The 26,792-nt window shown below is 35.3% G+C and overlaps 2 protein-coding genes across 3 annotated transcripts; one reads left to right on the forward strand and one right to left on the reverse strand.

Moving 5' to 3' along the window:
• Positions 1-4,148: 4,148 nt before the first annotated feature.
• LOC112032240 (receptor-like protein 7) lies at positions 4,149-7,505 on the reverse strand. Its single transcript, XM_065763930.1, has 4 exons — positions 7,380-7,505; positions 6,833-7,239; positions 4,635-6,576; positions 4,149-4,508 (listed from the first exon to the last, which is right to left on the reverse strand). The coding sequence occupies exons 1-3, from the start codon at positions 7,503-7,505 to the stop codon at positions 4,656-4,658; spliced, it is 2,454 nt and encodes an 817-aa protein (XP_065620002.1). The 3' UTR covers positions 4,149-4,508; positions 4,635-4,655.
• Positions 7,506-9,569: 2,064 nt separating this feature from the next.
• Positions 9,570-13,109, forward strand: LOC136063485 (receptor-like protein 7). Of its 2 annotated transcripts, none has more exons than XM_065763935.1 (3): positions 9,570-10,655; positions 10,737-12,679; positions 12,814-13,109. In XM_065763935.1, the coding sequence occupies exons 1-2, from the start codon at positions 9,593-9,595 to the stop codon at positions 12,656-12,658; spliced, it is 2,985 nt and encodes a 994-aa protein (XP_065620007.1). In that variant the 5' UTR covers positions 9,570-9,592; the 3' UTR covers positions 12,659-12,679; positions 12,814-13,109. The 2 variants fall into 2 exon arrangements, with proteins under 2 accessions (XP_065620007.1, XP_065620006.1); XM_065763934.1 differs by having other exon boundaries at positions 9,572-10,655; positions 12,806-13,109.
• The last annotated feature ends 13,683 nt before the right edge of the window (positions 13,110-26,792 follow it).

Below are 26,792 nucleotides of genomic sequence, written 5' to 3' on the forward strand. Positions count from 1 at the left end.
AAAAAAAAAACCCTAGCTATAAATACTCACTTTCTAACCCTAATCAGACACATTCACTCTCTCACCCTCTCTGTCTTGCCAAGCCGCCTCTCATTCTCTCCCTCACCAGTGCTGCTTCCTTCACCGGCGCTGCTACTCCTTGCATACCTCACATCTCCGACGTCGCTCCGTTCTCCACCTTGTCGATTTTTCTTCCCTGCCTCCCTCCCCTTGTCGTAGCCTGCAGACGCCGCTGCTCCTCCCTTACCTCGTCAGGCCCTCTTCCACTTCACAAGGCCGCAACGCTCTCATCTCCCTCACCTCCTCGTGAACTCAAGCTCTTGCAATGGAAATTGTTCTGTTTGTTCATAGAATCAAATTTATATTTTTTAGTGTAAGTGCTATTTTTGTTGAATAGGATCTACTTGTTTGATTTGATTTTGTAGGGTCTTCTTGTTCGAACCTAGGGTTTATATGTTAAATCTTTTTTTTACTTTTGATGTGGGAAAATATTGTAATGAAAAATAATGGTTTTTGTTCCGATATGTTGTATTTTCTATTGTAATCAAATTTGTATTTTCTAGTTTAAGTGCTATTTTTATAATTCTTGTTCTGATCTGTTGGTTGTTGAGAAAATAATGGTTTTGATTGGTTGCCATCTGTTCAGATCTGGATTTTCTTGTGTTCTTTTCCCGTTACTGTTTGGTTGCTGAGAAAATCAGCATCAAGCAAACAAATTTTTTTTTTTTTATTGGGCCACAGAATGAGCCTTGAAGTACCATAGCCCAACGGGGCCCGTGGAGCCCGCGGGGCCGACGGGCCGGGTTCAGGATTTTAAAAAAAAGCCCGTTTATTAAACGGGCCGGGTTCGGGCCAAGAGTTTAGGCCCGCGGGTCGGGTTCGGGTATTAAAAAGCCCGGCCCGAACCCGACCCGTTGCCATTCCTAGTCCCGGTACACCTGTAATATATAGTTCTCTGTAAGATCTGTCCCTGAAAAGCCAGAGTTAGAGTATTCCCCTATATATTTTGGACCATCTTCACTTTCATTGGTTGTCATTATAGCCTTCAACTGTTCAAAAAATTGAGTAGGTAATCTACCAATAAAATCGTTGTGAGAGAGGTCAAGAATCCGAAGTTTAGGGAAAAACATCCCACCAGACTTATGGTTTCCAATGGGACCATAAAATTTGTTGGACCTCAAGATAAGAACTTGTAACTTTGGAAGAGCTTCCAACCAATAAGGAAATGAATCATTTATCATGTTTTTTCCCAGGTTTAGAAGTTCCAAATTTATACAGTTGACCAAAGATTTTCGTAATATGCCTTCTAAGTAATTATCATCCAAGGCAAGAGTTCTCAACCTGTNATTGGGTAAGATATAAGGCCCCATCACAAAATCCAAATTATATTGATTTTAAAAATAAAGAAACAAAAGGGAGAAAATCCATTTCATTTCAACTCAAACCAGACCCATGACAAAAACCCACTGTAGAAATGGCAAGAGAGATGAACAAACCAACAAGTGCAGATCCGAAGCAGTTAAACACACACAACCACAACTAGCAATTAGCATTTAGCAATTAGCTCACACATACAAATCTCACAACACGCAGCAAGACACAAATAATAAAAGGGAAAAAAATGAAAAAAGAAAACCTAACTTACTAAATACTAGGACCTGGGAGTGGGCGGGGTTGGGCAGACGGCAGCGGAAGCAAAGCAAAGCAAACCAAACTAGAGCAAAAGCCGAGGTCCTGAGTAAGAGCGAGGCCGTGAGACTGAGAGTGAGTGAGGGCTGTGAAAGTGTGAGGCCGTGTCAGACTGAGGGTGTGTGTCGGAGTGATTGAGCTGAAATGAGGGGCTAAGATGAGGGAGAGGGAGTGTCGGACTGAGGGAGGGAGGCGTGAGTGCTGATTCTGCTGAAGAAATGAGGGATTAGGGTTAGATTATAGGTATATATATAGAGAGGGTATTTTTGTAATTTCAGGGTACCGGGTTTTTATCCGGGCTGGGTTTCGGGTCGGGTCTCGGATTTTTTTTATAAAACCCGGACCCGCTTCGGGTTTTTTTTAAAAAACCCATACCCGACCCTATTTTTTAAGGATAAACAACAGAATTTTATTAATAAACAAAAGCTATACAACTAGAACCATACAGTTCGAGCTAGAGGAGACATCTCTAAACGAAAATAACAACTGAGACTACATTATAATAAAACTGTTAGATCTAAACCATCTGCCGTATTTATCTAATTCCCCATAACAACAAACAAAGACAAAATGAAAGAATTCCTATGCAGAACAACGCCCAAAACTTTTAGAGAACCTCAATTAAAGCAACCAAAATTTGCTTCTAAATATTCCTAAGTGTGGGCAGTGGCAGATTTGGCTAGGAAGACAGGGTTAGGTCGCGGCATGCCTTGTCGAGCTTCATTGTGCTTATTCCAAATCATCCAACTAGTTATAAAAAATAATGTAATCTCCTAGTATTAAATGTTGTGCTTATTCGAAATCATCCAACGAGCTTCGTTGTACTTATTCCAAAGCTACCAATTGTTTGATTAATTGCATAGTATCTGAGTTATTTTGTTACTCTTTTACTGGATTTTTTTTTTTATTTTAATTTTCTACTTTTCCTTTTCACTAATGGTTTTTTCCTTGATCATTGGTTACCAAAGTACAGTCTCTATCACATTGAAATACAAAATTGATCATATGTTCTCTTTTTTCATCACTTTGGTTTGTTTTGAGTTATGTTTAATATTTAGTTGTATTTTGAAGTGGGAATTTGAATTTCACACAATATTTGAATTTGTATTTCAACGAGTATACCAACTAATTGATTAATTTCTAAATATAAACAATAGGCTTTATATATTAAAACCACACCACCATATACACATATGACCACAAAAATAATTATATCAAAAGAAAACAACATTTTTTTTTATATAGTTTTTTCAGTTTTTATTTATTTATTTATTTATTTAGTTTTTGTTGGTTTTAGGTTTTCAAAAGTTTTTTTTTTCTTGAATTTATAAAATTTTTAGATACAATTTTTGTTTTTAATATTATTAAGAGAAAGGTTGGATTTTGCTATGACATTTTTCTGTTTTAGATATTAGAAAGAAAAAATTTGAAAAAAATTTTCTAGAGTATAATTACCAATTTTAGCAATAAATGTTATTTAGGAAATGGTATTTTTCATACCCTACCTTTTAATTCCTTGAGAAAGAGTTTTTTTTTTTTTTTTAATCTTTATATTGTAGATTATTAATTAATTATACGTATATATACATGAAAAAAAATGAAATGAAAAGTATATTTCATCTTTCGACTTTCATACACATATTTTTATGTATCAGTTATCTCAACGACTAGGTCAACATGCAAAATCTTCACTTCAAAAGCTTGATAGAAATATATTAGGAAGGCAAATCTCAAAAACAAACCTATTGTGAAATAGGGAAAATTATTGTGTACTTTCAAAGTACCATAAATGCGTACTCTCTCCTCTCACATAAATAGTGGGTCCTACTAATTAAATTCATAGTGGGACTTACCATTCATGTGAGAGGAGGGAGTATACATTTATGGTACTCCAAGAGTACCTAATAATTTTCCATGAAATAGAAAAGAAAAAAAAATGTTTTCATAAAAAATGTCAAGAAAAGAAAGCTCCTAAGACTAAGGGTGTCCACGGATCCGGTTTGTGCCCAACCCGGGACTGACCCGAAGACATCGGATTTCCAACGAGAAGACCCGCCACCAACCGTAAAAACCCATGGGTCAAGTTGGATCGGACTTGATTGGTCAGCGGTCGGGTTGGTTGAAGTTGAAAATATGCTGCCGGAGGTTCAAATCGGCGGCAACTACATATTTTTTTAGCTAGATCTTCACTGGATTTGAGTTGTTAAGGAAGATGAATAGATTTTGGTTGATAAATGTCTTGAGTTATATCATAAAAGATAGTATTACATTTCAGGTGGAGTTCTGAGTATTACTGTTGGCTTCATTAATCCCTCTCTCGTTCTTATAATTACTAGGAGTAAAACAAAACCCACTGAAAGCATTAATTTCTTTTTCAATTTCTGAATTCTTGTTTTAGGATTTTCTGTTAAAAATATTCTATTCCGGCATTCAATAAAGAAGACTAGAAGTATGAGAAATAACGCAAGGCCGACCTTAGAACTAAATCAAACATGCCAGACACTGACAGTCTCAAAAGAAACAAATAAACACATGAAATTCCCTCAAATACATAGATAGAGACCATGAGAACACAAGATACCCCAGGGCTAGCTATGTCCAATTTGTCACACAATCACTTGACAAACAGACACAGAAAAGTAATTAAAAAAAAAAAAGTTGAACATATCTATCCTAAGAAGAAGAAAATAGCACCTTAATTCATACAAGCATGATCCACTCCTCATTAACCACCATTCGAATGTCCTGATGTAATTTAAAGGCTCACAATCTTCTCTCACTGCTAGTAGAGAATAGGGTCTTCATCACTTTCTACTTACCTTGCAAGTTTATAACACAGAAAAATTATAGAATATACAAACTACTAATATTGTTTCTAATTCTAAGATATGTTTATTTGAAATCATAACATAATATAATTCTAAACAGAAGTTTGTCAAGCTCACCTAAGACCACCCTTGAATGCATTAACTTCTTCGCCCAAGTCTTTTATTATTAGGCCTTCTCGTCTTTCCATTTCGTTCTCCTTCAACAAACCTTACAAGCCACTGAGGTTTTTCTGTTTTAAAAGCAACATATCCCACAGCTAATCCAAACACCAAGCCACATCCATAGCCAATTAACACAGCCTTCCAACCAAATCCACTTGCAAACATTGAATCATTGTCTTCTTGGAATATTGATGGTGGTGGCAGTGGTGATGCATCTGTACTACATTGCTTAGACAATGGGAATCCACACAGTCCCAAGTTACCATCATAAGAGTCATTTTGAAATGTAGCGAACTGTTTACCTTGTGGAATGGGTCCTGTGAGATGATTTTGTGAAAGGTTTAATAAGGCCAAAAATGTTAGACTTGTCAATTGCATAGGGATTTCCCCAACAAGTCTATTTGAAGAGAGGTCCAATGATTCAAGTGCTGACAAATTTGCCAATAATGATGGTATAGAGCCGGTTAAGCTATTATGGGAAAGATTAAGCAATCGGAGAAAGTTAAGACTTGCAAGTACCCCTGGAATCTCTCCCTGGAATTTGTTACTCGATAAATCAATAGTTGTGAAGATGGTTGGGATTCCGAGTGGTGGAGTCTCCAAACCTTTCACTGTCACCCCTACTGTATATTTATAATAAGTTGAACCTGCCATATCATGAAAATAATTTTCACCCAAATATTCCAATTCTTGCTTACCCTCATCATTAATCATCATGGCTTTCATGTTTCCAAAATAATGACTTGGTAAAAGACCAGTAAACTCATTGTGAGAGAGATCGAGAATTTGTAGTTTAGAGAAAAACATCCCACTAGTATTATGAATTCCTATGGGGCCGTGAAATCTATTGGATCTTAGGACAAGAACATGTAGCTCAAAAAGTTCTTCCAGCCAATAGGGAAATGAACCATTTATCTTGTTATTTCCAAGGTCTAGAACTTCGAGACTTGTACAGTTGACCAAAGCTGGTGGTAATAGCCCTTCCAATTGATTTCCATTAAAGCTGACAGTGTTCAATCTTGTGCAATTTGCAAGTGTTTCAGGGATGGTTCCTTGGAAGCTATTCATACTCAAATCTATCACTGATAGAGAATCGCCCAAGTTTCCTAAACACCGTGGAATAATACCACTCAAGTTGTTATTGGAGATATCCAATATGGAAAGGTCACTTACAGTGCAAATCCCCAAAGGGATTTCCCCAGACAATCTATTGTTTGAGATCGAAAAGAAGTCCACCAAAGATGGTGGAATAGGAAGCTGTCCTTGTAGTAGATTTGCACGAAGGTCAACGAACCTTAGATTCTCCCATTGAAGTAGCTCTATACTTGATAAAAAGTTGTAAGCAAGATTTAGGAACATCAGATATTTCCCAGTTCCGAACTTGTATTCCGGGATTCGGCCAGAGATCTTATTATCAGAGAGGTCTAAATGTAGAAATGATGTATTTAGGAAATTTGGAAAATTAGTGATGTTGCAAGAAGCTAATTCCAAGTTTCTAAGTGCGGGGAAGGTATGATTAAAATTTTTGTTGATGCTTACTGACAGACTATTATGTGAAAGAGCAAGAGTGCCTATTTTTTTAAACTTTGTGAACATTTCAAAATTCACAATGCCACTCAAGTTATTTGATGAAATATCAAGTTCTGAAATGTTCACAAGATTGGAGATTGACTTTGGAATACAGCCATATAGCCTGTTATTATCTAATGTAAGAAACTGTAATGAACTGCCAAACTGGAATTCACAAAAGTTACCAGTAAGCTGGTTATCAGACATGTAAGCATCCGTGAGTTTTGTGAGGTTGGGAAAAAGATCGGGAATTTCACCTCCAAAGTTGTTTTGACGGAGGTCAATAAGAGTGAGATCCTTTAGGAATGAAAGTGACGGGGTATTGGTCCTGCAAAATTGCAATTTTATGAGATTCAAAAGATTTCCAAGAACTATGCATAGCCAACTAAAAGTGATGATGAGATCTTACCACTAAGATTGTTGTTAAATAGATCCAAGCGAGAGAGCTCTCTGAGATTTGACAGTGATGATGGTATCTCACCACTAAAATGGTTATTTGATATATCAAAAGAGTGAGTTGTGTAAGGTTACCAACAGATGCAGGAACTGATCCAGTAAAATTGCATCCATTCAATACCAATTGCCTCAAGAATTTTAGATTGCCAATTGATTTCGGTAATTCTCCTGAAAAAGCCGTCTTAGATAAATCCAAGGATCTTAGGGGATTGCTCCAATTTGACAATGGAAAATCCCCCGTGAGTTCAGAATTATCAAATAGATTCAGCTCACGTAGGTTTGGTAGTCGGAAAATGTTATCCGGTAACCTCCCTTGCAATTCACAACTTTTGAGAGAAAGGGACATCAAAGAAGAAGAGAGATTCATGAAAGAAGTAAGCGAAACAGAAGACATGTCAATAAAATCAAGATGAAGGTCTCTTAGCTTCGTCAAATTCTGAACAAGCCTTTTAACAACAGAGGTTTCTAGACTAAGATGAAAGATGGATAAATCTAGCGAGGCCAATTGGGAGATTTGAGATAATTCATATGGGACCTGGCCAGAAAATGCAGAGTTAGAAAGGTTGAGGTAACTCAAGCTAGCAAATTGACCAAACCGAGATGAAATGGATGAAGAATTGAAGTCATTCAAGGCGAGGTTGAGATGTTGTAGGTGAGAAAGAAGAAAGAGGGTACTGTTGGAGGGATGGTGCCATAAAGCCAGCTACAACTGAGGTCAGGGCCAATCACGTCCCCCCTCACACTGTCACAAGTAACTCCATCCCATGAGCAGCAATCAGTGGCATCCTTCCAAGACTCCATCTTTGGATAAGAATGATGACCAACTTCATCACAACCGGAAGAAGCATCTTCTGAAAAGAAAACAATTGCTTAAATTGGAGCAACGCAGAGCTCATTATCCTTAAAAAAAAAAAAAAAAAAAAAAAATCCCATTGTTTGAATTTTCTATAAAATATAATAAAAAAATCCCACTGTTTGAATTTTAAATATTTATATTTTTGGCTGAATAAAGCATTGGATCCTAAACCATCCCCAAACTTGTAATTTCCATTCTCAAAACCTCAGTGAACACTTTGTGGGTCAATGAAATCTAGTTAACCAAACACTGTTGCAAGTCTTTTATGGATTGAGGAGAGGGAGGGGGAATAGAGGGAAGTAGAGTAGAGTTGAATGGAAATTTTCCTAATATTTGGCTAACTTTATTCTACTCGCCCTTGCTTCCCCTCCCTCCCCCCTCAATTCAAAGTTCAAATAGGACATTAATGTTGGAAAACCTTTGTCTTTTTATCCTAAATTCCATCAGCTATGTTTTCACTAATCATGTTTAAAGTTTTGTAAAGAGAATCTTTTTAAAATGTAGAATATATTATGTTACCAATATTAATGGAAGGAGGGAAATAATATTTTCTTCAAATCTCAAAGGAATTGAGTGTTTTTTTTTTTTTGTTGAGTTTTTTTTTTTTTTTTTGTTGAAGTCAGTCCTACGTTCTGTGAAGAAGGAGAATAAAACGACAGCGCTTTAGTTAAACGCGCCGTTTTATTTAATACAGGTGGCAGCCAAAACGCAACGTTTTGATTAATGAGTTTTGTCTGAATTTAAGTAAAACGGTGTTTTTGGTTCTGTTCAAGGGACGTCGGTATTTGGCGCGAAAATCAGTTGGTTGATTAGCTTAACAAACTTTCCCCATTTTCAGGGGTTTGATCCGCATAATGTGGGCGGTTAATTTAAGTGATCTGATTGTATGTAAACAGCTCAGTGAGCACTATTGTTCTTTATGTAATTCAGTGTGATTAATACAAGTTTCTTCTTCCTCTTCTTCTTCTTCTTCTTCTTCTTCTCTCTCTCTCTCTCTCTCTCTCTCTTACTTTCTCACACTTTCCCTCAGTTTCTCAGACTTTCTTTTACTGGGATCTTGAGTAGTGCTTTGTGATTCAAATTGTGATATTCACTGTAACTCAGTTATTTCTTACTGAGATTTTCTTCATTTTTCACTTTAAGATTGGGGTAGAGTATTATTCCCTTGTACCTCTAGACAAAGAATCTTGATTATCACACACACATATATATATATATATAGACACACACAGCATATACTCAGTAGTGGATTTTTGGACTCTTTTTAGTTATGAAATCACATAAATTTTAATTAGACGAAAAAAACATGCCTCCGCTTATTCATTGCAAGATGGAGTATCTTTCTTTTAATTTTTTAAAAGAACACTTTCAACTACAAGTGTCTAAATGATTTTTTATTAGTATGCCTGAGTTTCTTTATTGAACGGGGACTACTTGATTTAGGGTTTTTTATTTTTTATTTTTAGAAAGTACTTGATTTCGTTGATAGCTCAGTAAGTAAACTTTTATTTTATTTTATTTTTATGGGAGCATAGTTAGTAGATTTCTTTCTTTTCTTAGAGATAATTATAACATGTTTATAATCTCGCAGGAACTCTTCCTCCTTTAGACGCCAGGCACTTTGTGATGGAGAGATGCATTAAGCAGCAAGGCCCTTGCTAGCCAAGGAAAACTTGAAAGGCATCTTACGTCACAATGTCATCAATAGCCTAAAAAAACTGAGCAACTCTCTTCCCCAAATTGATGCACGTTTCACTGTTAAGAGTCAAAATTGACACGCCCCATCTTAAACCACTCCTCTGTTGTCATTTTCTCAAAGAAAGCAAACCAACCAAGTCTTCTCAATTACGCATGTCCTAAACCAATCCAGCCCCCTGTCCCACCGTTCTGAAAGTAAAAAAATCAACCAACTTATCCTCAGAAATTGATCAATCATATAAAAATTGAGGTCGACAAGAAATGAGTTTTCCTATAAAATAACCTTCCAGCTCTTTACTCACGATAGTCATATCTGCTTATTATCTCACTAGATATGATGAAGTGGTTAATGTGGCTCTCTCAAATCTTGTATCTCTTTCTGCTCTTGAATTCTGAAGTTACATCATCATCTTTTCTCTCCTCTTCTTCAGCATTACTGTGCTCCCAATACCAGAGCTCTGCGTTGCTCCAATTTAAGCAATTGTTTTCTTTTTCAGAAGATGCTTCTTCCGGTTGTGATGAAGTTGGTCATCATTCTTATCCAAAGATGGAGTCTTGGAAGGATGCCACTGATTGCTGCTCATGGGATGGAGTTACTTGTGACAGTGTGAGGGGGGACGTGATTGGCCTTGACCTCAGTTGTAGCTGGCTTTATGGCACCATCCCTTCCAACAGTACCCTCTTTCTTCTTTCTCACCTACAACATCTCAACCTCGCCTTGAATGACTTCAATTCTTCATCCATTTCATCTCGGTTTGGTCAATTTGCTAGCTTGAGTTATCTCAACCTTTCTAACTCTGCATTTTCTGGCCAAGTCCCATATGAATTATCTCAAATCTCCCAATTGGCCTCGCTAGATTTATCCATCTTTCATCTTAGTCTAGAAACCTCTGTTGTGAAAAGGCTTGTTCAGAATCTGACCAAGCTAAGAGACCTTCATCTTGATCTTATTGACATGTCTTCTGTTTCGCTTACTTCTTTCATGAATCTCTCTTCTTCTTTGATGTCCCTTTCTCTCAAAAGTTGTGAATTGCAAGGGAGGTTACCGGATAACATTTTCCGACTACCAAACCTACGTGAGCTGAATCTATTTGATAATTCTGAACTCACGGGGGATTTTCCATTGTCAAATTGGAGCAATCCCCTAAGATTCTTGGATTTATCGAAGACGGCTTTTTCAGGAGAATTACCGAAATCAATTGGCAATCTAAAATTCTTGAGGCAATTGGTATTGAATGGATGCAATTTTACTGGATCAGTTCCTGCATCTGTTGGTAACCTTACACAACTCACTCTTTTGGATATATCAAATAACCATTTTAGTGGTGAGATACCATCATCACTGTCAAATCTCAGAGAGCTCTCTCGCTTGGATCTATTTAACAACAATCTTAGTGGTAAGATCTCATCATCACTTTTAGTTGGCTATGCATAGTTCTTGGAAATCTTTTGAATCTCATAAAATTGCAATTTTGCAGGGCCAATACCTGCGTCACTTTCATTCCTAAAGGATCTCACTCTTATTGACCTCCGTCAAAACAACTTTGGAGGTGAAATTCCCGATCTTTTTCCCAACCTCACAAAACTCACGGATGCTTACATGTCTGATAACCAGCTTACTGGTAACTTTTGTGAATTCCAGTTTGGCAGTTCATTACAGTTTCTTACATTAGATAATAACAGGCTATATGGCTGTATTCCAAAGTCAATCTCCAATCTTGTGAACATTTCAGAACTTGATATTTCATCAAATAACTTGAGTGGCATTGTGAATTTTGAAATGTTCACAAAGTTTAAAAAAATAAGCACTCTTGCTCTTTCACATAATAGTCTGTCAGTAAGCATCAACAAAAATTTTAATCATACCTTCCCCGCACTTGATAACTTGGAATTAGCTTCTTGCAACATCACTAATTTTCCAAATTTCTTAAATACATCATTTCTACATTTAGACCTCTCTGATAATAAGATCTCTGGCCGAATCCCGGAATACAAGTTCGGAACTGGGAAATATCTGATGTTCCTAAATCTTGCTGACAACTTTTTATCAAGTATAGAGCTACTTCAATGGGAGAATCTAAGGTTCGTTGACCTTCGTGCAAATCTACTACAAGGACAGCTTCCTATTCCACCATCTTTGGTGGACTTCTTTTCGATCTCAAACAATAGATTGTCTGGGGAAATCCCTTTGGGGGTTTGCACTGTAAGTGGCCTTTCCATATTGGATATCTCCGATAATAACTTTAGTGGTATTATTCCACGGTGTTTAGGAAACTTGGGCGATTCTCTGTCAGTGATAGATTTGAGTATGAATAGTTTCCAAGGAACCATCCCTGAAACACTTGCAGATTGCACAAGATTGAACACCATCAGCTTTAATGGAAATCAATTGGAAGGGCTATTGCCACCAGCTTTGGTCAACTGTACAAGTCTCGAAGTTCTAGACCTTGGAAATAACAAGATAAATGGTTCATTTCCCTATTGGCTGGAAGAACTTTCTGAGCTACATGTTCTTGTCCTAAGATCCAATAGATTTCACGGCCCCATAGGAATTCATAATACTAGTGGGATGTTTTTCTCTAAACTACAAATTCTCGATCTCTCTCACAATGAGTTTACTGGTCTTTTACCAAGTCATTATTTTGGAAACATGAAAGCCATGATGATTAATGATGAGGGTAAGCAAGAATTGGAATATTTGGGTGAAAATTATTTTCATGATATGGCAGGTTCAACTTATTATAAATATACAGTAGGGGTGACAGTGAAAGGTTTGGAGACTCCACCACTTGGAATCCCAACCATCTTCACAACCATTGATTTATCGAGTAACAAATTCCACGGAGAGATTCCAGAGGTACTTGCAAGTCTTAACTTTCTCCGATTGCTTAATCTTTCCCATAATAGCTTAACCGGCTCTATACCATCATTATTGGCAAATTTGTCAGCACTTGAATCATTGGACCTCTCTTCAAATAGACTTGTTGGGGAAATCCCAATGCAATTGACAAGTCTAACATTTTTGGCCTTATTAAACCTTTCACAAAATCATCTCACAGGACCCATTCCACAAGGTAAACAGTTCGCTACATTTCAAAATGACTCTTATGATGGTAACTTGGGACTGTGTGGATTCCCATTGTCTAAGCAATGTAGTACAGATGCATCACCACTGCCACCACCATCAATATTCCCAGAAGACAATGATTCAATGTTTGCAAGTGGATTTGGTTGGAAGGCTGTGTTAATTGGCTATGGATGTGGCTTGGTGTTTGGATTAGCTGTGGGATATGTTGCTTTTAAAACAGAAAAACCTCAGTGGCTTGTAAGGTTTGTTGAAGGAGAACGAAATGGAAAGACGAGAAGGCCTAATAATAAAAGACTTGGGCGAAGAAGTTAATGCATTCAAGGGTGGTCTTAGGTGAGCTTGACAAACTTCTGTTTAGAATTATATTATGTTATGATTTCAAATAAACATATCTTAGAATTAGAAACAATATTAGTAGTTTGTATATTCTATAATTTTTCTGTGTTATAAACTTGCAAGGTAAGTAGAAAGTGATGAAGACCCTATTCTCTACTAGCAGTGAGAGAAGATTGTGAGCCTTTAAATTACATCAGGACATTCGAATGGTGGTTAATGAGGAGTGGATCATGCTTGTATGAATTAAGGTGCTATTTGCTTCTTCTTAGGATAGATATGTTCAACTTTTTTTTTTTTTAATTACTTTTCTGTGTCTGTTTGTCTATGTATTTGAGGGAATTTCATGTGTTTATTTGTTTCTTTTGAGACTGTCAGTGTCTGGCATGTTTGATTTAGTTCTAAGGTCGGCCTTGCGTTATTTCTCATACTTCTAGTCTTCTTTATTGAATGCCGGAATAGAATATTTTTAACAGAAAATCCTAAAACAAGAATTCAGAAATTGAAAAAGAAATTAATGCTTTCAGTGGGTTTTGTTTTACTCCTAGTAATTATAAGAACGAGAGAGGGATTAATGAAGCCAACAGTAATACTCAGAACTCCACCTGAAATGTAATACTATCTTTTATGGTGTAACTCAAGACATTTGTCAACCAAAATCTATTCATCTTCCTTAACAATTCATCCACAGTTGTTTTTACGTTCAGGAGGTCTTATGTGTTGAGAAAACCCACAATTCTTGAGATCAAAGTCTTCCCCAATATTGTCAAGCAAGTGTGAATTTACAAAGGTAATGGCTGTTAACCACAAGAATTACCAAAGCTAAGCTAGCAAGATATTCAATATGGATTAGGGCATTAGCACCAGCTAATGTAAAATAGCATATTGTCCAAAATATAGCCAATGAAACCCAAAAATTACTCACATTAAATTATGAACCATTTATGCAGAATGAGATTTTAGTATTTTACTATAATGCTTGTGAAAAAATACAAGTCACTACCAAAATCTATTTTTCATTTTATTTTTTATTTTTATAAAGGTCCTCATCTGTTTCCTCGTAAAACTAGATGTGGTAATATTGGAGTAACTAGTCACATAAACTGCACTGGTTCTTCTTTCTTCTTCTTCCTCCTTTTTTTTTTTTTTTTCCTTATAAAACTATGCAATGATATTTTTTCTCATATAGACACATTTTAGCATATACTGAGCAGTGGGTAGCACTTTTTTAGTTATGAAAAAACACATAATGAAATGGAAATATAAGAACATTAATAAGTCTCTATTATGATTTTTAATTACTATCAGTATTATCTTGAATTTTTTGAGTGAATGAGCACTAAGAAAGGGACTCAGCAGTGGTAATCGCCTAAAAAACTTAAGTGCAACTTTCTTCCCTAACATTGTGCGTGTTTCACTGTTAGTCAAATATCTGTAGTCCACTATAACAAACTTGAGTTTTTTCAACGTATTGTTATCCACAGTCACTAAAAGCCTTCAGTTTGTTTGGTTTTTAGTACTTTTTTCAATGGTATCAACCTTTGAAAAAAAAAATAATAATAATTTTTGTAGTGATCATACGCCCCATTTTTTCCATGATAGGACCCCTGCTGAGTCCCTTTCTTAGTGCTTTTTTAGTCTCTAATAACCGCCCAGCAGTTGATTTTTTTTTCGAAAAAAAGGAAACCAACCAAATTGTCGCAATATAAGTTACAAAGTCAAGTCTTCGTACTCAGAATCAAGGCTTTCTTCTTAAAAGAAAAAATAAAGATTCAAGTCTTTTTTTTTCAGTAAGTCTCCAAACACATCCAATGTCCCGCCCGCCTCCGCCGTCGTTTACAAAGTCATAATTTCACCATCTTTCAAAGATAGAAAATGATTTATAATAGAAGCGTGCACAACAGGCATGCTGCGTGAACAAGAGATAGTTATCATCAATTCGTGGGTTTTTCCTATAAAATACTTACCTTCCAGCTCTCTACTCACGACAGTCATATGTGCTTATTATCTCATTAGGAATGATGAGGATACTAATGTGGCTCTCTCAACTCTTTTATATCTTGCTGCTCTTGTTTTCCCAATACATTTCTTCATCGTCAACTTCTTCTTCCTCCTTTTCTTCAGCACTACTGTGCTCCCAACACCAGAGTTCCACATTGCTGCAATTTAAGCAATTATTTTCTTTTTCATAAAAAAAAAAAAAAAAAAGAAGAGTCAAAGTCTTTTTTATCAGTAGGTCTCCAAACACATCCAATGTCCCGGCCGCCTCCCCCGTCGTTTACAAAGTCATAATTTCACCATCTTTCAAAGATAGAAAATGATTTATCATAGAAGCGTGCACAACAGGCATGCTGCGTGAACAAGAGATAGTTATCATCAATTCGTGGGTTTTTCCTATAAAATACTTACCTTCCAGCTCTCTACTCACGACAGTCATATGTGCTTATTATCTCATTAGGAATGATGAGGATACTAATGTGGCTCTCTCAACTCTTTTATATCTTGCTGCTCTTGTTTTCCCAATACATTTCTTCATCGTCAACTTCTTCTTCCTCCTTTTCTTCAGCACTACTGTGCTCCCAACACCAGAGTTCCACATTGCTGCAATTTAAGCAATTATTTTCTTTTTCAAAAGAGGCTTCTTCCGTTTGTGAGGAAGCTGGTTATCGTTCTTATCCAAAGATGAAGTCTTGGAAGGAGGACACTGATTGTTGCTCATGGGACGGGGTAAGGTGTGATAGCACAAAGGGAGATGTGATTGGCCTTGACCTCAGTTGTAGCTTTATGGCACCGTACCTTCCAAAAGTTCTCTATTTCATCTTCCTCACTTGCAACTACTTCAATCATTCGCCAATTTCATCTGGGTTTGGCCAATTTGTAACTTACAAATTTTAAGGTTGAAATATCTTAACCTTTCTTACTCCATGTTTTCTGGCCAAGTCCCGTATGAATTACCAAACCTCTCCGAATTGGCCTCACTGGATCTTTCTGGCTATGGAAATGTTAGCCTTGAAACATCTGTTGTGAAGAGGCTTGTTCAAAATCAGGGAACTTCATGTTGATCATGTTGACATGTCTTCTGTTTCATTGTGTTCTTTAATGAATCTGTCTTCCACTTTGACATCCCTTACACTCAACAGTTGTTTCTTGCGTGGGAGGCCACTTGATCACATTTTCCGCCTACCAAACCTGCAAGAGCTCAGTTTAGCACATAATCTTGAACTCACATGGTTTTTTCTAATGGTAAATTCAAGCAACGTCTTGAGGGTTTTGGATGCCCCTAACACAAATTACTTGGGAGAATTACCTAAATCAATTGGCAAGCTTACATTTTTAAGTCATTTGATTATGAGTGGTTGCAATTTTAGTGAGCCGATTCCTACCTGGCTTGGTAACCTTAAAACTGTTTACTTTGCTTAAAACTGTTTGCTTTTAATCTACTACATGGAAAGCTTCCTGTTGTACCATCTTCCGTGAATTCCTTTCTTATGGAGAGAGATAGATTTAGTGGAGAGATCCCATATACGGCTTGCAATGCAACTTTCCTCACAATCCTAGACATCAGTAGAAACAATTTGCGAGGTACAATCCCATCATGTTTGGGAAACATCAGTAATTTTCTCTCAGTGATGAATTTGCAAGGGAATCACTTACATGGCACACATTTGCAAAAGGTAACAGGTTGAGAACTCTTGCCTTGGATGATAATTACTTAGAAGGCATATTACCAAAATCTTTGGTCAACTGTATAAATTTGGAACTTCTAAACCTGGGAAAAAACATGATAAATGATTCATTTCCTTATTGGTTGGAAGCTCTTCCAAAGTTACAAGGTCTTATCTTGAGGTCCAACAAATTTTATGGTCCCATTGGAAACCATAAGTCTGGTGGGATGTTTTTCCCTAAACTTCGGATTCTTGACCTCTCTCACAACGATTTTATTGGTAGATTACCTACTCAATTTTTTGAACAGTTGAAGGCTATAATGACAACCAATGAAAGTGAAGATGGTCCAAAATATATAGGGGAATACTCTAACTCTGGCTTTTCAGGGACGGATCTTACAGAGAACTATATATTACAGGTGTACCGGGACTCCATCATAATAACAATGAAGGGGAATGAATTTGCACTAAGTAAAATCTTAACTATCTTCACTATCATTGATCTATCAAGTAACATGTTCTATGGAAAAATTCCAGAAACACTTGGAACCTTGAAGTTTCTTCGAGTGCTCAACCTTTCACAAAACCTGCTTACTGGACCTACACCTCAAGGAAAACAATTTGGTACATTTCAAAACATCTCATATGATGGGAACCCAGGACTGTGTGATTTTCCCTTGTCAATGAAATGTAGCACTGATGAGTCACAGCCACCAAGACCATCAATAGTCCAAGAAGACAATGGTTCAATGTTTGCAAGGATTTGGTTGGAAGGCCGTGTTAATGGGCTATGGTTGTGGATTGGTACTTGGGTTAGCTATGGGATATACTGTGTTTGAAATAGTGAAACCTCATTGGCTTGTAAGATTGGTTGAGTGAGGTGAAATGAAAGATGAGACGGCCAACGAATCAAAGACCTGTGCAAAAAAATAAATGCAAGGGTCCAAGGGAGCTCTTAGGGGAGCATGATAAGCCTTTGTTTAGACCAATACTGTTTTATGGCTTTATTTAAACTTGTTTTGGAAGTAACAGCGTGATAAAGTATTTGTTACATATCAGTATCTATACTGTATATAATAATGGAAGTTTTGCATATATTTTTGCAAAGCTTTTGTTATGTTACATCATCAACCACATCATACGCACTATTTCACGTTTTTTTCCAAACACTTGTTTTAATGCACATGCAAGGCATGCTTAAAGCACTATCAAAGAACGCGCATAGTCTTCTTTTTTTTTTTTTTTGGATAACCGCATAGTATTCTTTCATGGCCTACTTTAATTAAAAGCTAAATTTTTCTTTAACATTTAGAATTAAGAAACAAAATTTATTAGCAACAAAATTACTTTAATGAGTATAGTGCCATGCAGATGCTAAAAGCAAAATTTAGAGTCTATGATTTGTATTTTTAGATGAATCTTTTATTATATCTCTACCAGCACAAATTGATCAGTCACTGCATTTCAAAAAAATAAAAAATTAAAACAACTATAAATTAATTACTCATAAATGTAATATGTAAAATGAACCTAAACATTGATAATGGCAATAATATTTTACCTTCGCAACATTTTCCAATATACATTTAGAATTTGCAATATTCTACAACAACAAAGCTTTAATCCCAAAATTTTGGAATTAGCTATGAACCCTTAACAAATTAATTAGGGTCGGCTATGAAGATAAACTATCAAACAATGACCATATTGCTGAGCTGATAAAAATTATTCAAATTATTAAAAGAATCATATTATTCTCACAGTTCAGTAAATCATCAAGATATATTTTTATTCATGAATCAAAATTTGACAAATCACCCCAAAGATGCATAGATAACAAAGATTCAGAGAGATTCTAAGTGAACCCATTAAAAGAAAAATAATAAAAATTAGAGTACAGAGAACGTTAACCCCTAAAAATCAATACTCAAATATTAGTGGACTTATATCTCTACCCAAATAGTAAAGTTGACCTTTACGAATGTTTCAATACCAAACCCGTTCTTGAAAAACCATCAACCAAAGAGTCATAGACTGATAAGGCCACAAATATTCAAAAATATTCTAAGAGAACAAAAATATCAAATGGGAAACGCCGAAACGCAAAACAAGAATTACCTGTCTTTCTTTCTCAGTCTTTTTCTTCTACGTTACGTGGCGGTGTTCTGCTCCAGCGGTGAGGCTGTAACCTATTTTGATTTTTTTTTTTTTTTTTTCAAGAAACTTGGGTACTTGTGTTGGATTGATTTCATTCCCTTTTAAAATGGGGAATTCTAGCATTTTGCTTTTATTTATTTTTTTAAAATTAGTAATATATTTCTATTTTAAACTATTAAGTTTATGCTTTTGTTTTAAAACTCGATTTTAATAAAATCGAGTTTTGATTGATTTAAAATTGAGTTATGCCCGATCAAACTTAAAAAAAAAAAAAAAAAACTTGCATGAACTCGAGTTTCATACCTATAGCTACGTTTAGGAAGAACTATAGTGGTTTTTAAATGAAAATCAAGCTTCATGAACTCGAGTTCTATGCATTTTTTTTTTTTTTTTTTTTTTTAAGTTTGATCAGGCATAACTCGATTTTAAACCAATCGAGTTTTTCATTGAAACTTAATTTTGAGAAAATCGAGTTTCAAAATAAAGGCATGGACCTAAATAGTTTCAAAACAAAGACATATTGCTAAATATTTTTAAAATAAGGGCAAAATGCTAGAATCCCCTTTAAATGGTCTATATTCTTCAAAAATTTATTTTAGTGTGTAATGTTTTCACTTTTCATATATATTTTTTTGGTATTTTTTTTTTTGGTAGTTTCAAATTAATTATTCAAATTTCTCATTATTTTAAGAATATTATTATTATTTTGTGATAGTTTCAACTATGACTTCATTCTTAATGATAACTATTTATCATAAACCAAGATACTAATCAATTTTTGGTGTAGGCAAGGATTAAACCCTAAGGCTAGGTTTGGATAGCAACGCGTTTGCATTGACTTTGTGCGTCTGTGTTTTTTTCTGTGGGTCCTGTGCACTGTTCATGGGACCCACAAGTATGGAATTCAACAAATATAACTTTAAAACTGGGTCCCATGGCATTATTCACACATTTAAAAATTATTTTGCTACAGTGTTTTTAGTTTTCAGCAATAAGCGGTATTCAAACAGACCCTAAATATTTTATTCAACCATTAGAGACTTTACCAAACCTTATCACAAATTTACAGTTGATATTACTCAAATCATTGATAGATATATTCAAATACATAGTCATGCATATTGTATTTTGATAGAAACTCAAATTCTCACTTCCAAAATATCTAAGGATTAACTCAAACCAAAACAATAAGAGGGATAGAGAGTACATGTGATAGGGAAATAAATAAACACATCACCAAAATAAATCAACCCAAAGGTGAGATACAAAAAACACAAAAAAAAAAAAAAATCATCAATCTAAAATAGATTTGCAAGAAAGAATAAATAATTGAGAGAGAGAGAGAGAGAGAGAGAGTAATCATTTGTTTGGGAGAGAATATGAGAGAAATAAAATTTATATAAAAGAAGATAAATAGAAGAATTTCCAAAAGAAAATATATAATTGTAAACATGAAATTATCTACCCCATGCTATGTAATAAAATAATACTATATCATTATATAACACATAATTTTATAAGATAAATCTAACAATGAAAGAAAAGAAATAAAAAAGATAAAAAAATCAAATCACAACCAAATCATATTAGCCCAAAGTAGAGTTCAACATTAAAATTCATCAACCTGAGAGAGAGAGAGAGAGAGAGAGAGAGAGAGAGAGAGAGAGAGAGAGAGAGAGAGAGAGAGAGAGAGAGAGAGAGTTCACATTTTTGTGTGGGCAAGATATGGATTAATAATAAAATTTATATGAAAATTTCACAAATAAAAAGGAAATTATAAATAAATAGATAATTAAATAAATAGCACAGTAGAAAGATAATAATGAAAATACACAACAATGTTCAATTATGTAATATAAAAATTATTGATAATATAAAAGACTATTGCCTTTTTGAAATGCATGTTTCACTTACAACATTTTTCAAATTAAAATGGATAAAATTGTTCATAAAATAGATTATTTCATTAGAAGATCAAGTGATTAGACTCAAATTGTTCATTGAGAATCAAATCAAAACAAAACCTGAATACAAAAATTTAATTAGTGATTTGTATATAAAAAAATAATAGGTCGGAATAAAAACATAATATATAGAAAGTAAAATAAATATTATTTAATATATATATATATATATATATTTGGTAGAGTCATTGGTTTAAATTAGGGCTATCCATCAACCTGTTAAACCCAACCCACCCATCTACCCGAAGACCCATGGGCAAATTTGAATGCCCAAATGGGTCGGATATGGATCTGTTTACTTTAAAAATTGGTTTTCGAGTCAGTTTTAGGTCCCTTAGCTTCTAACCCGTATAAACCAACCCAACCCGATCAGAACTTTAAAAGGAAAACACTTGGGTGCTTTCTTGATTCTTCTACGCCCTTTGAGAAAAAATTCTCTCTCTCTCTCTCTCTCTCCTAACCCTAGTCTCCTTATTGTCGCCATCGCCGAGTTGGTCTCTATTTCGCCCCTAACACTAGTCTCTTTACTGTTAAAACTGTACTAATCTTATGATGAATGTGGTGATGGTGGGGGGAGGAGTGGTGGTGGTGTTATGGGTTTAGTCTTATCTCTCATTTTTGTTTCAATCTTATGGATCTGGTTTTTTTGGTCTTTGTCTATGTTATTTGGGTTGTGATTTCTTTGTTCTTTGGGTTTTGATTTTTTTTTTTTTGGGTAAATTTCACAAACCTCAGGGGAGGTTTGTGAAAATACCAATTAAGTCAAACATTTTAAAACCTACCAATTTCGTCCTAAAAGACAATTTTGTCCCCAACTTTATAAAAAAAAAAATACGCTGTTAGTTTTTTTATTTTCTCTTTTTCCTCTCTCTTCTGTCTCTTTCCTCTCCCCCTTTCTTCTCTGAGTTCTCCATCTCAAAACTCTCTCTTTAATGGAACCTTAGCCAGGCGAAGCCCATGACTTGATCACGGGCATCAACAACACCACCAATAGAAATCTCTTTCGAAAACCAAAAAATTAAAAAATAAATNCAAACAATGACCATATTGCTGAGCTGACATTAAAGAGAGATGTGTCGCCCTGATCAAGAATAATTAAAGGTAAAATCTAATCTTACGAAGAAATCTGGAGTTTCTCCAAGGCATCCGCAATGGGCATCTATTCCTAAACGCACAAATTCCAAATTTTTAACACAAGAGAACCATTTCCACAAACAAAAATTAATTAGCAACCAGAAAAAATGTTTCAAAATGATTAGATCTATGGCCAAATCCACGGTTTCCTTCAACATAGTAACCAAAAGTTCAGCCTTGTCTTCCCGTCTATTCTAAAAAATTATTAAAAGAATCATATTATTCTCACAGTTCAGTAAATCATCAAGATATATTTTTATTCATGAATCAAAATTTGACAAATCACCCCAAAGATGCATAGATAACAAAGATTCAGAGAGATTCTAAGTGAACCCATTAAAAGAAAAATAATAACAATTAGAGTACAGAGAACGTTAACCCCTAAAAATCAATACTCAAATATTAGTGGACTTATATCTCTACCCAAATAGTAAAGTTGACCTTTACGAATGTTTCAATACCAAACCCGTTCTTGAAAAACCATCAACCAAAGAGTCATAGACTGATAAGGCCACAAATATTCAAAAATATTCTAAGAGAACAAAAATATCAAATGGGAAACGCCGAAACGCAAAACAAGAATTACCTGTCTTTCTTTCTCAGTCTTTTTCTTCTACGTTACGTGGCGGTGTTCTGCTCCAGCGGTGAGGCTGTAACCTATTTTGATTTTTTTTTTTTTTTTTTCAAGAAACTTGGGTACTTGTGTTGGATTGATTTCATTCCCTTTTAAAATGGGGAATTCTAGCATTTTGCTTTTATTTATTTTTTTAAAATTAGTAATATATTTCTATTTTGAAACTATTTAGTTTATGCTTGTTTTAAAACTCGATTTTAATAAAATCGAGTTTTGATTGATTTAAAATTGAGTTATGCCCGATCAAACTTAAAAAAAAAAAAAAAAAACTTGCATGAACTCGAGTTTCATACCTATAGCTACTACGTTGGAAGAACTATAGTGGTTTTTAAATGAAAATCAAGCTTCATGAACTCGAGTTCTATGCATTTTTTTTTTTTTTTTTTTTTTAAGTTTGATCAGGCATAACTCGATTTTAAACCAATCGAGTTTTTCATTGAAACTTAATTTTGAGAAAATCGAGTTTCAAAAAAAACAGCAAAAATCCAAGCCAAACAACACACATAAATCCCTTTGAAAATTCCCAATGAAATCTCCTAAAAATCCCAACAGAAATCCTAGAAAAAACAAGCAAAAATCCAAGCCAAACAACACAAAAATCCCTTTGTAGATTCACAATGAAATCTTCTAAAAATCCCAACAAAACCCACCCAAAAAACTAGCAAAAATCTCAGCCAAACAACACAAAAAATCATCACAACCCAACTGTCAACCTCATTGAAGAAACTAGAAAAAACACACCATATCACAAGATTAGCTTCATCATCTCTTGAAGTGACAGTACCAAAATCTGGAATCCAAATGTCGTGCCGCGATCCACAACGCCATCTTAAAGGGATGAGAGAGTCCATTGAAGGCAAGATCTAGATCAAAGCACCACCACCATGATCATGTGGGTTCCGATTTGAGAGAGAAAGGGTGAAAGTCAGTTAACAGCACTAATAGGGTCAATCTTGCGGTGGGAATTGGGAAGACCTTGAGTGGTGGTGTTGTTGATGCTAGTGACCAAGTCATGGGCTTTGTAGTGGCTAAGGTTTCGTTAGAGAGAGTTCTGAGATGTAGAACTCCAAGAAGAAAGGGGGAGAGGAAAGAGACAAGAGAGAGGAAGAAGAGAAAATAAAAAATAGTTACGGCGTTTTTTATATATATTTAAGTTCAGGGACAAAATTGTCTTTTAGGATGAAATTGATAGGTTTTAAAATGTTTTGAACTTAGTTGGTATTATCACAAACCTCAATAGTTTGTGGAATTCACCCTTTTTTTTGTTCTCTGAGTTTTTATTTCTATCTTATTGTGCTTCAGACTCAAAATAACTCGATGGCTCTGACCTGCTCAACCAATGACCCGTGCCACCGAGTTCGACCCAAACATTCAGTCGGTCATGGGTCCATTTTCCATTCACCCAATTCAATCGTCCATTTTCCATTCACCCAATTCAATCGGGTCAATTGCAAGTCATTACCAAACCTGATCCAGCCCGACCTGTGAATAACTCTAGTTTGAATTTCAAATTATATTGAAATGGGATGTGAGGTCATTTTTTTTAATTATAAATTAGTTGTTAATCCATGCTATGCACGGGAATCTACCTATTTGTTAGGTAGGCTAAAATAATTTTATAAAATCTTAAATTGATTAAGAAACTATACCATTACATGATTTTCTTTTGTATGACTTCAATTTAGGTTACAATTTGATGAAGAAGCCATTGCTTGAACGTGCAATGACTTTCAAAAAAATTGTCAGAAAATTTCAGATGCTACAAAAAAATAACTAAACAATTTAAATATTAAAACTTTCGAAAGACCAAAAAATATTAAAGAATCAGATGATTCACTGCTTAGAAATTATTGAAATATATGTGTGTGTGTGTGTGTGTGTGTGTGTGTGTGTGTGTGTGTGTGTGTGTGTGACTAAACAATAAAGAAATATAAGAGAAAAATGAGTTACACTCATAAAAATAATCCATGGCTATAACTATTGAAAGGAATCAAAAGATTCAGAGCCTACAAATTATAGATAATATGTGTGTATGTGTGTGACTACACAAAAAAGAAATATAAGAGAAAGACGTGTTACCATCAAAAGAATAATCCAAATGTTAAAACTTTTGAAAATCCAAAAAATATATAATAAAAAAATTGTAAGATTTACTTCCAATAAATTTTTTTAAACAAAACAAAATGTATATGATTACACAATTGAGAAATATAAAATAAAAATTGATTACTTTCAAAAGAATAATACATGGTATAGTCATTGAAAGTTGCTAAACATGTTCAAATATTGCAAAAACTAATACAAATTCAGATTTTAAAACTTCTAAAATGCCAAAAAAAAAAAGATATATAATTAAAGAATAAGTTATTGAAACAATTAAAAAAATATGACTATTCAAAATAGAAATATAAGAAAAAGAAAAAAGTACACGAACCCATAGAGCAATAAGTTTTAAATTTTAACAGGTCTAAACTTTAAGTGATGAAAAAAAAAACCATATACAATCATAGGCGTAGGGTTTGGTGGTTCATGTACGAAAATCACTTTTTAAAAAATACATGAAATACCCTAAAATAATTTTTGTGCATACCCAAATTCTCCTTAATGGACCAGGCTTAGAATTGGGATCACAACTTATTTGTATGGTGGGTTTAGTGTTTCCTACTAAGGGTAGTTTCTTACTAAACGTCCCAATAATACCCCTCAGTTCTCACGAATTTCCCTCCTTCCCTCTCTAAGTTGCTCTCTTTTTTGGTGGTACTTGCTCTCTCTCTCTCTCTCTCTCTCTCTCTCTCTCTCTCCTCAGAATTGCCAACCCCCTCTCTCTACTCCTTTCTCCTATTTATAGCTTAAGGTTGGTGGGGTGCTCATGATTAGCTTCTGGTCTCACTTGTATAGGTGGGGTCTAATTTGATTATTCCTGATTAGGAATATGCCCCTTTGAAGACTGTGGTAATGGCATTGGAACTAATTCCTACCTCCAAAAGATTGCTCGGCAACGATAATCCCCAAGGCAATACCAAGCTGCCGAGATCATGGGCTGTTCCGAGTAAATACATCCCGACCAAGTCATAGTTGACTGGCATGGGCTTACCTATCATGCATTCAAAACGAAATAGGCTTGCCATAAGGCTTGGGCTCAGTGATGTTCCTAGATAGTGTTCAGGCCAAGGCCCAAGGCCCAATGGGCTTGGAATCATATCCTGTAGAATAGCCCCCCCTTGATTTGTGTCTAGTTACCGAGAGCAAATAAATGACAATCTGACAGGCGCTAAAGACTCCTCGGGAAGTCCAACCATTAGCCTTTGAATGAAGGATAAGACAATTCATGTTCGGCTACCGTGAATGGATCAAGGACAATCTGAAAGGCGCTAGAGACTCCTTGGGAAGTCCAACCATTAGTCATTAAATGAAGGATAAGACAATTATTAATGCCCTCTTAAAAGGAGGGTTATGTCAAGCTGTCAAGTCTAACAGTAATCATGGCCTGACAGTTCTTGAACCGAGGCCACATGTGTGGGAGTTACAAAAAAGAATTTAAAAAGACTTTCCCACTTCCTTTTTCATTAAATACTTTCACCCTATAAATAGTTCCTTCTGACTCTTCATACTACTTTTTACTTCCCACTCTTTCAATCTTCTCTCTGCCGAGCATACTCCTCCCGTGCATAGATTCTCCAACCAAGATCACCAATTCCTAGAGCCAATAGTAAGTTTCTTCATTCTTTCCTTCTCTTTTTCAATTTTCTTTTTCCTCACTCTAGAGTTAAGAATGGGTTATTCACATCTTCTTACCACTGAAGCGTCTTTGGCTAATTTTAGAGCAGTGATATTCTTGGGGATGTCGATGTTGCCTATTGTCATGAAAATGACATCGCTCTCCAGCGACACTCTGGCTCTAATGTAGTGTTCTTTCCTTTAATGTCCATTTTAGAGGGAGGGGTTAGATTTCACGTGGACCCTCTCATACTTGGTACCCTTAGATTTTATGGTTTATGTCTCGACCAACTTCCCCCTAATTTTTACCGAGTAGTAAGTTGCGTCAATCGATTAAACCGGTTATATGGGCTACAACTAAATCATCACGATATAAACTTTATGTATAGTTAATTTGGTAATATTAGGTCTGACTACTACCTAAAGGTTAGGGATGTACAGGTAGGATGTACGGGTACGGCTCATATTGTGCCTACCCAATTCTAATAGAAACTCAGTGGGAGAGTATGTCCAGGTGAGCGGCAATTGGCTTGCCAACGAGCTCACTTGCCCAACTTCACCTCAAGATGTTGGTTAGTACTGTGCATATTTTACTTTGTTTTAATTCAGTGTATTTTACTCAAATTCCTTTTCTCCAAATAGGTATTAACCAGTTTTCTTTTTATTTTGGTGCAGAAAGTAAAAGGTTTAAGTCAGACATTAGAGTTGTACACGTGAGAGACCTAAATTTCATGCTCCAGTCAGAAATATTTATGAACTCTGATGGTAGCTCTAGGCATCTCATCTTATACTCGGTTGCAATCCAGTCTACTCCACTTGGTAGCCTTTCGGGCAAGCCTTAT

This window comes from Quercus suber, unplaced genomic scaffold (assembly GCF_002906115.3).
Source record: "Quercus suber isolate HL8 unplaced genomic scaffold, Cork oak 2.0 scaffold_533, whole genome shotgun sequence".
Classification (NCBI taxonomy): Eukaryota; Viridiplantae; Streptophyta; class Magnoliopsida; order Fagales; family Fagaceae; genus Quercus; species Quercus suber.

Excerpts from the sequence above, each read along its gene's own strand:
- LOC112032240 (XM_065763930.1), bottom strand. The coding sequence starts at position 7,505 with ATGGAGTCTTGGAAGGATGCCACTGATTGCTGCTCATGGGATGGAGTT. Across the intron at positions 7,240-7,379 it reads ATGGCACCATCCCTCCAACA|GTCCCATATGAATTATCTCA; the intron begins GTACCCTCTTTC and ends TTTTCTGGCCAG. Across the intron at positions 6,577-6,832 it reads GGCAATCTAAAATTCTTGAG|GACCAATACCCCGTCACTTT; the intron begins GCAATTGGTATT and ends GCAATTTTGCAG.
- LOC136063485 (XM_065763935.1), top strand. The coding sequence starts at position 9,593 with ATGATGAAGTGGTTAATGTGGCTCTCTCAAATCTTGTATCTCTTTCTG. Across the intron at positions 10,656-10,736 it reads ATTTAACAACAATCTTAGTG|GGCCAATACCTGCGTCACTT; the intron begins GTAAGATCTCAT and ends GCAATTTTGCAG.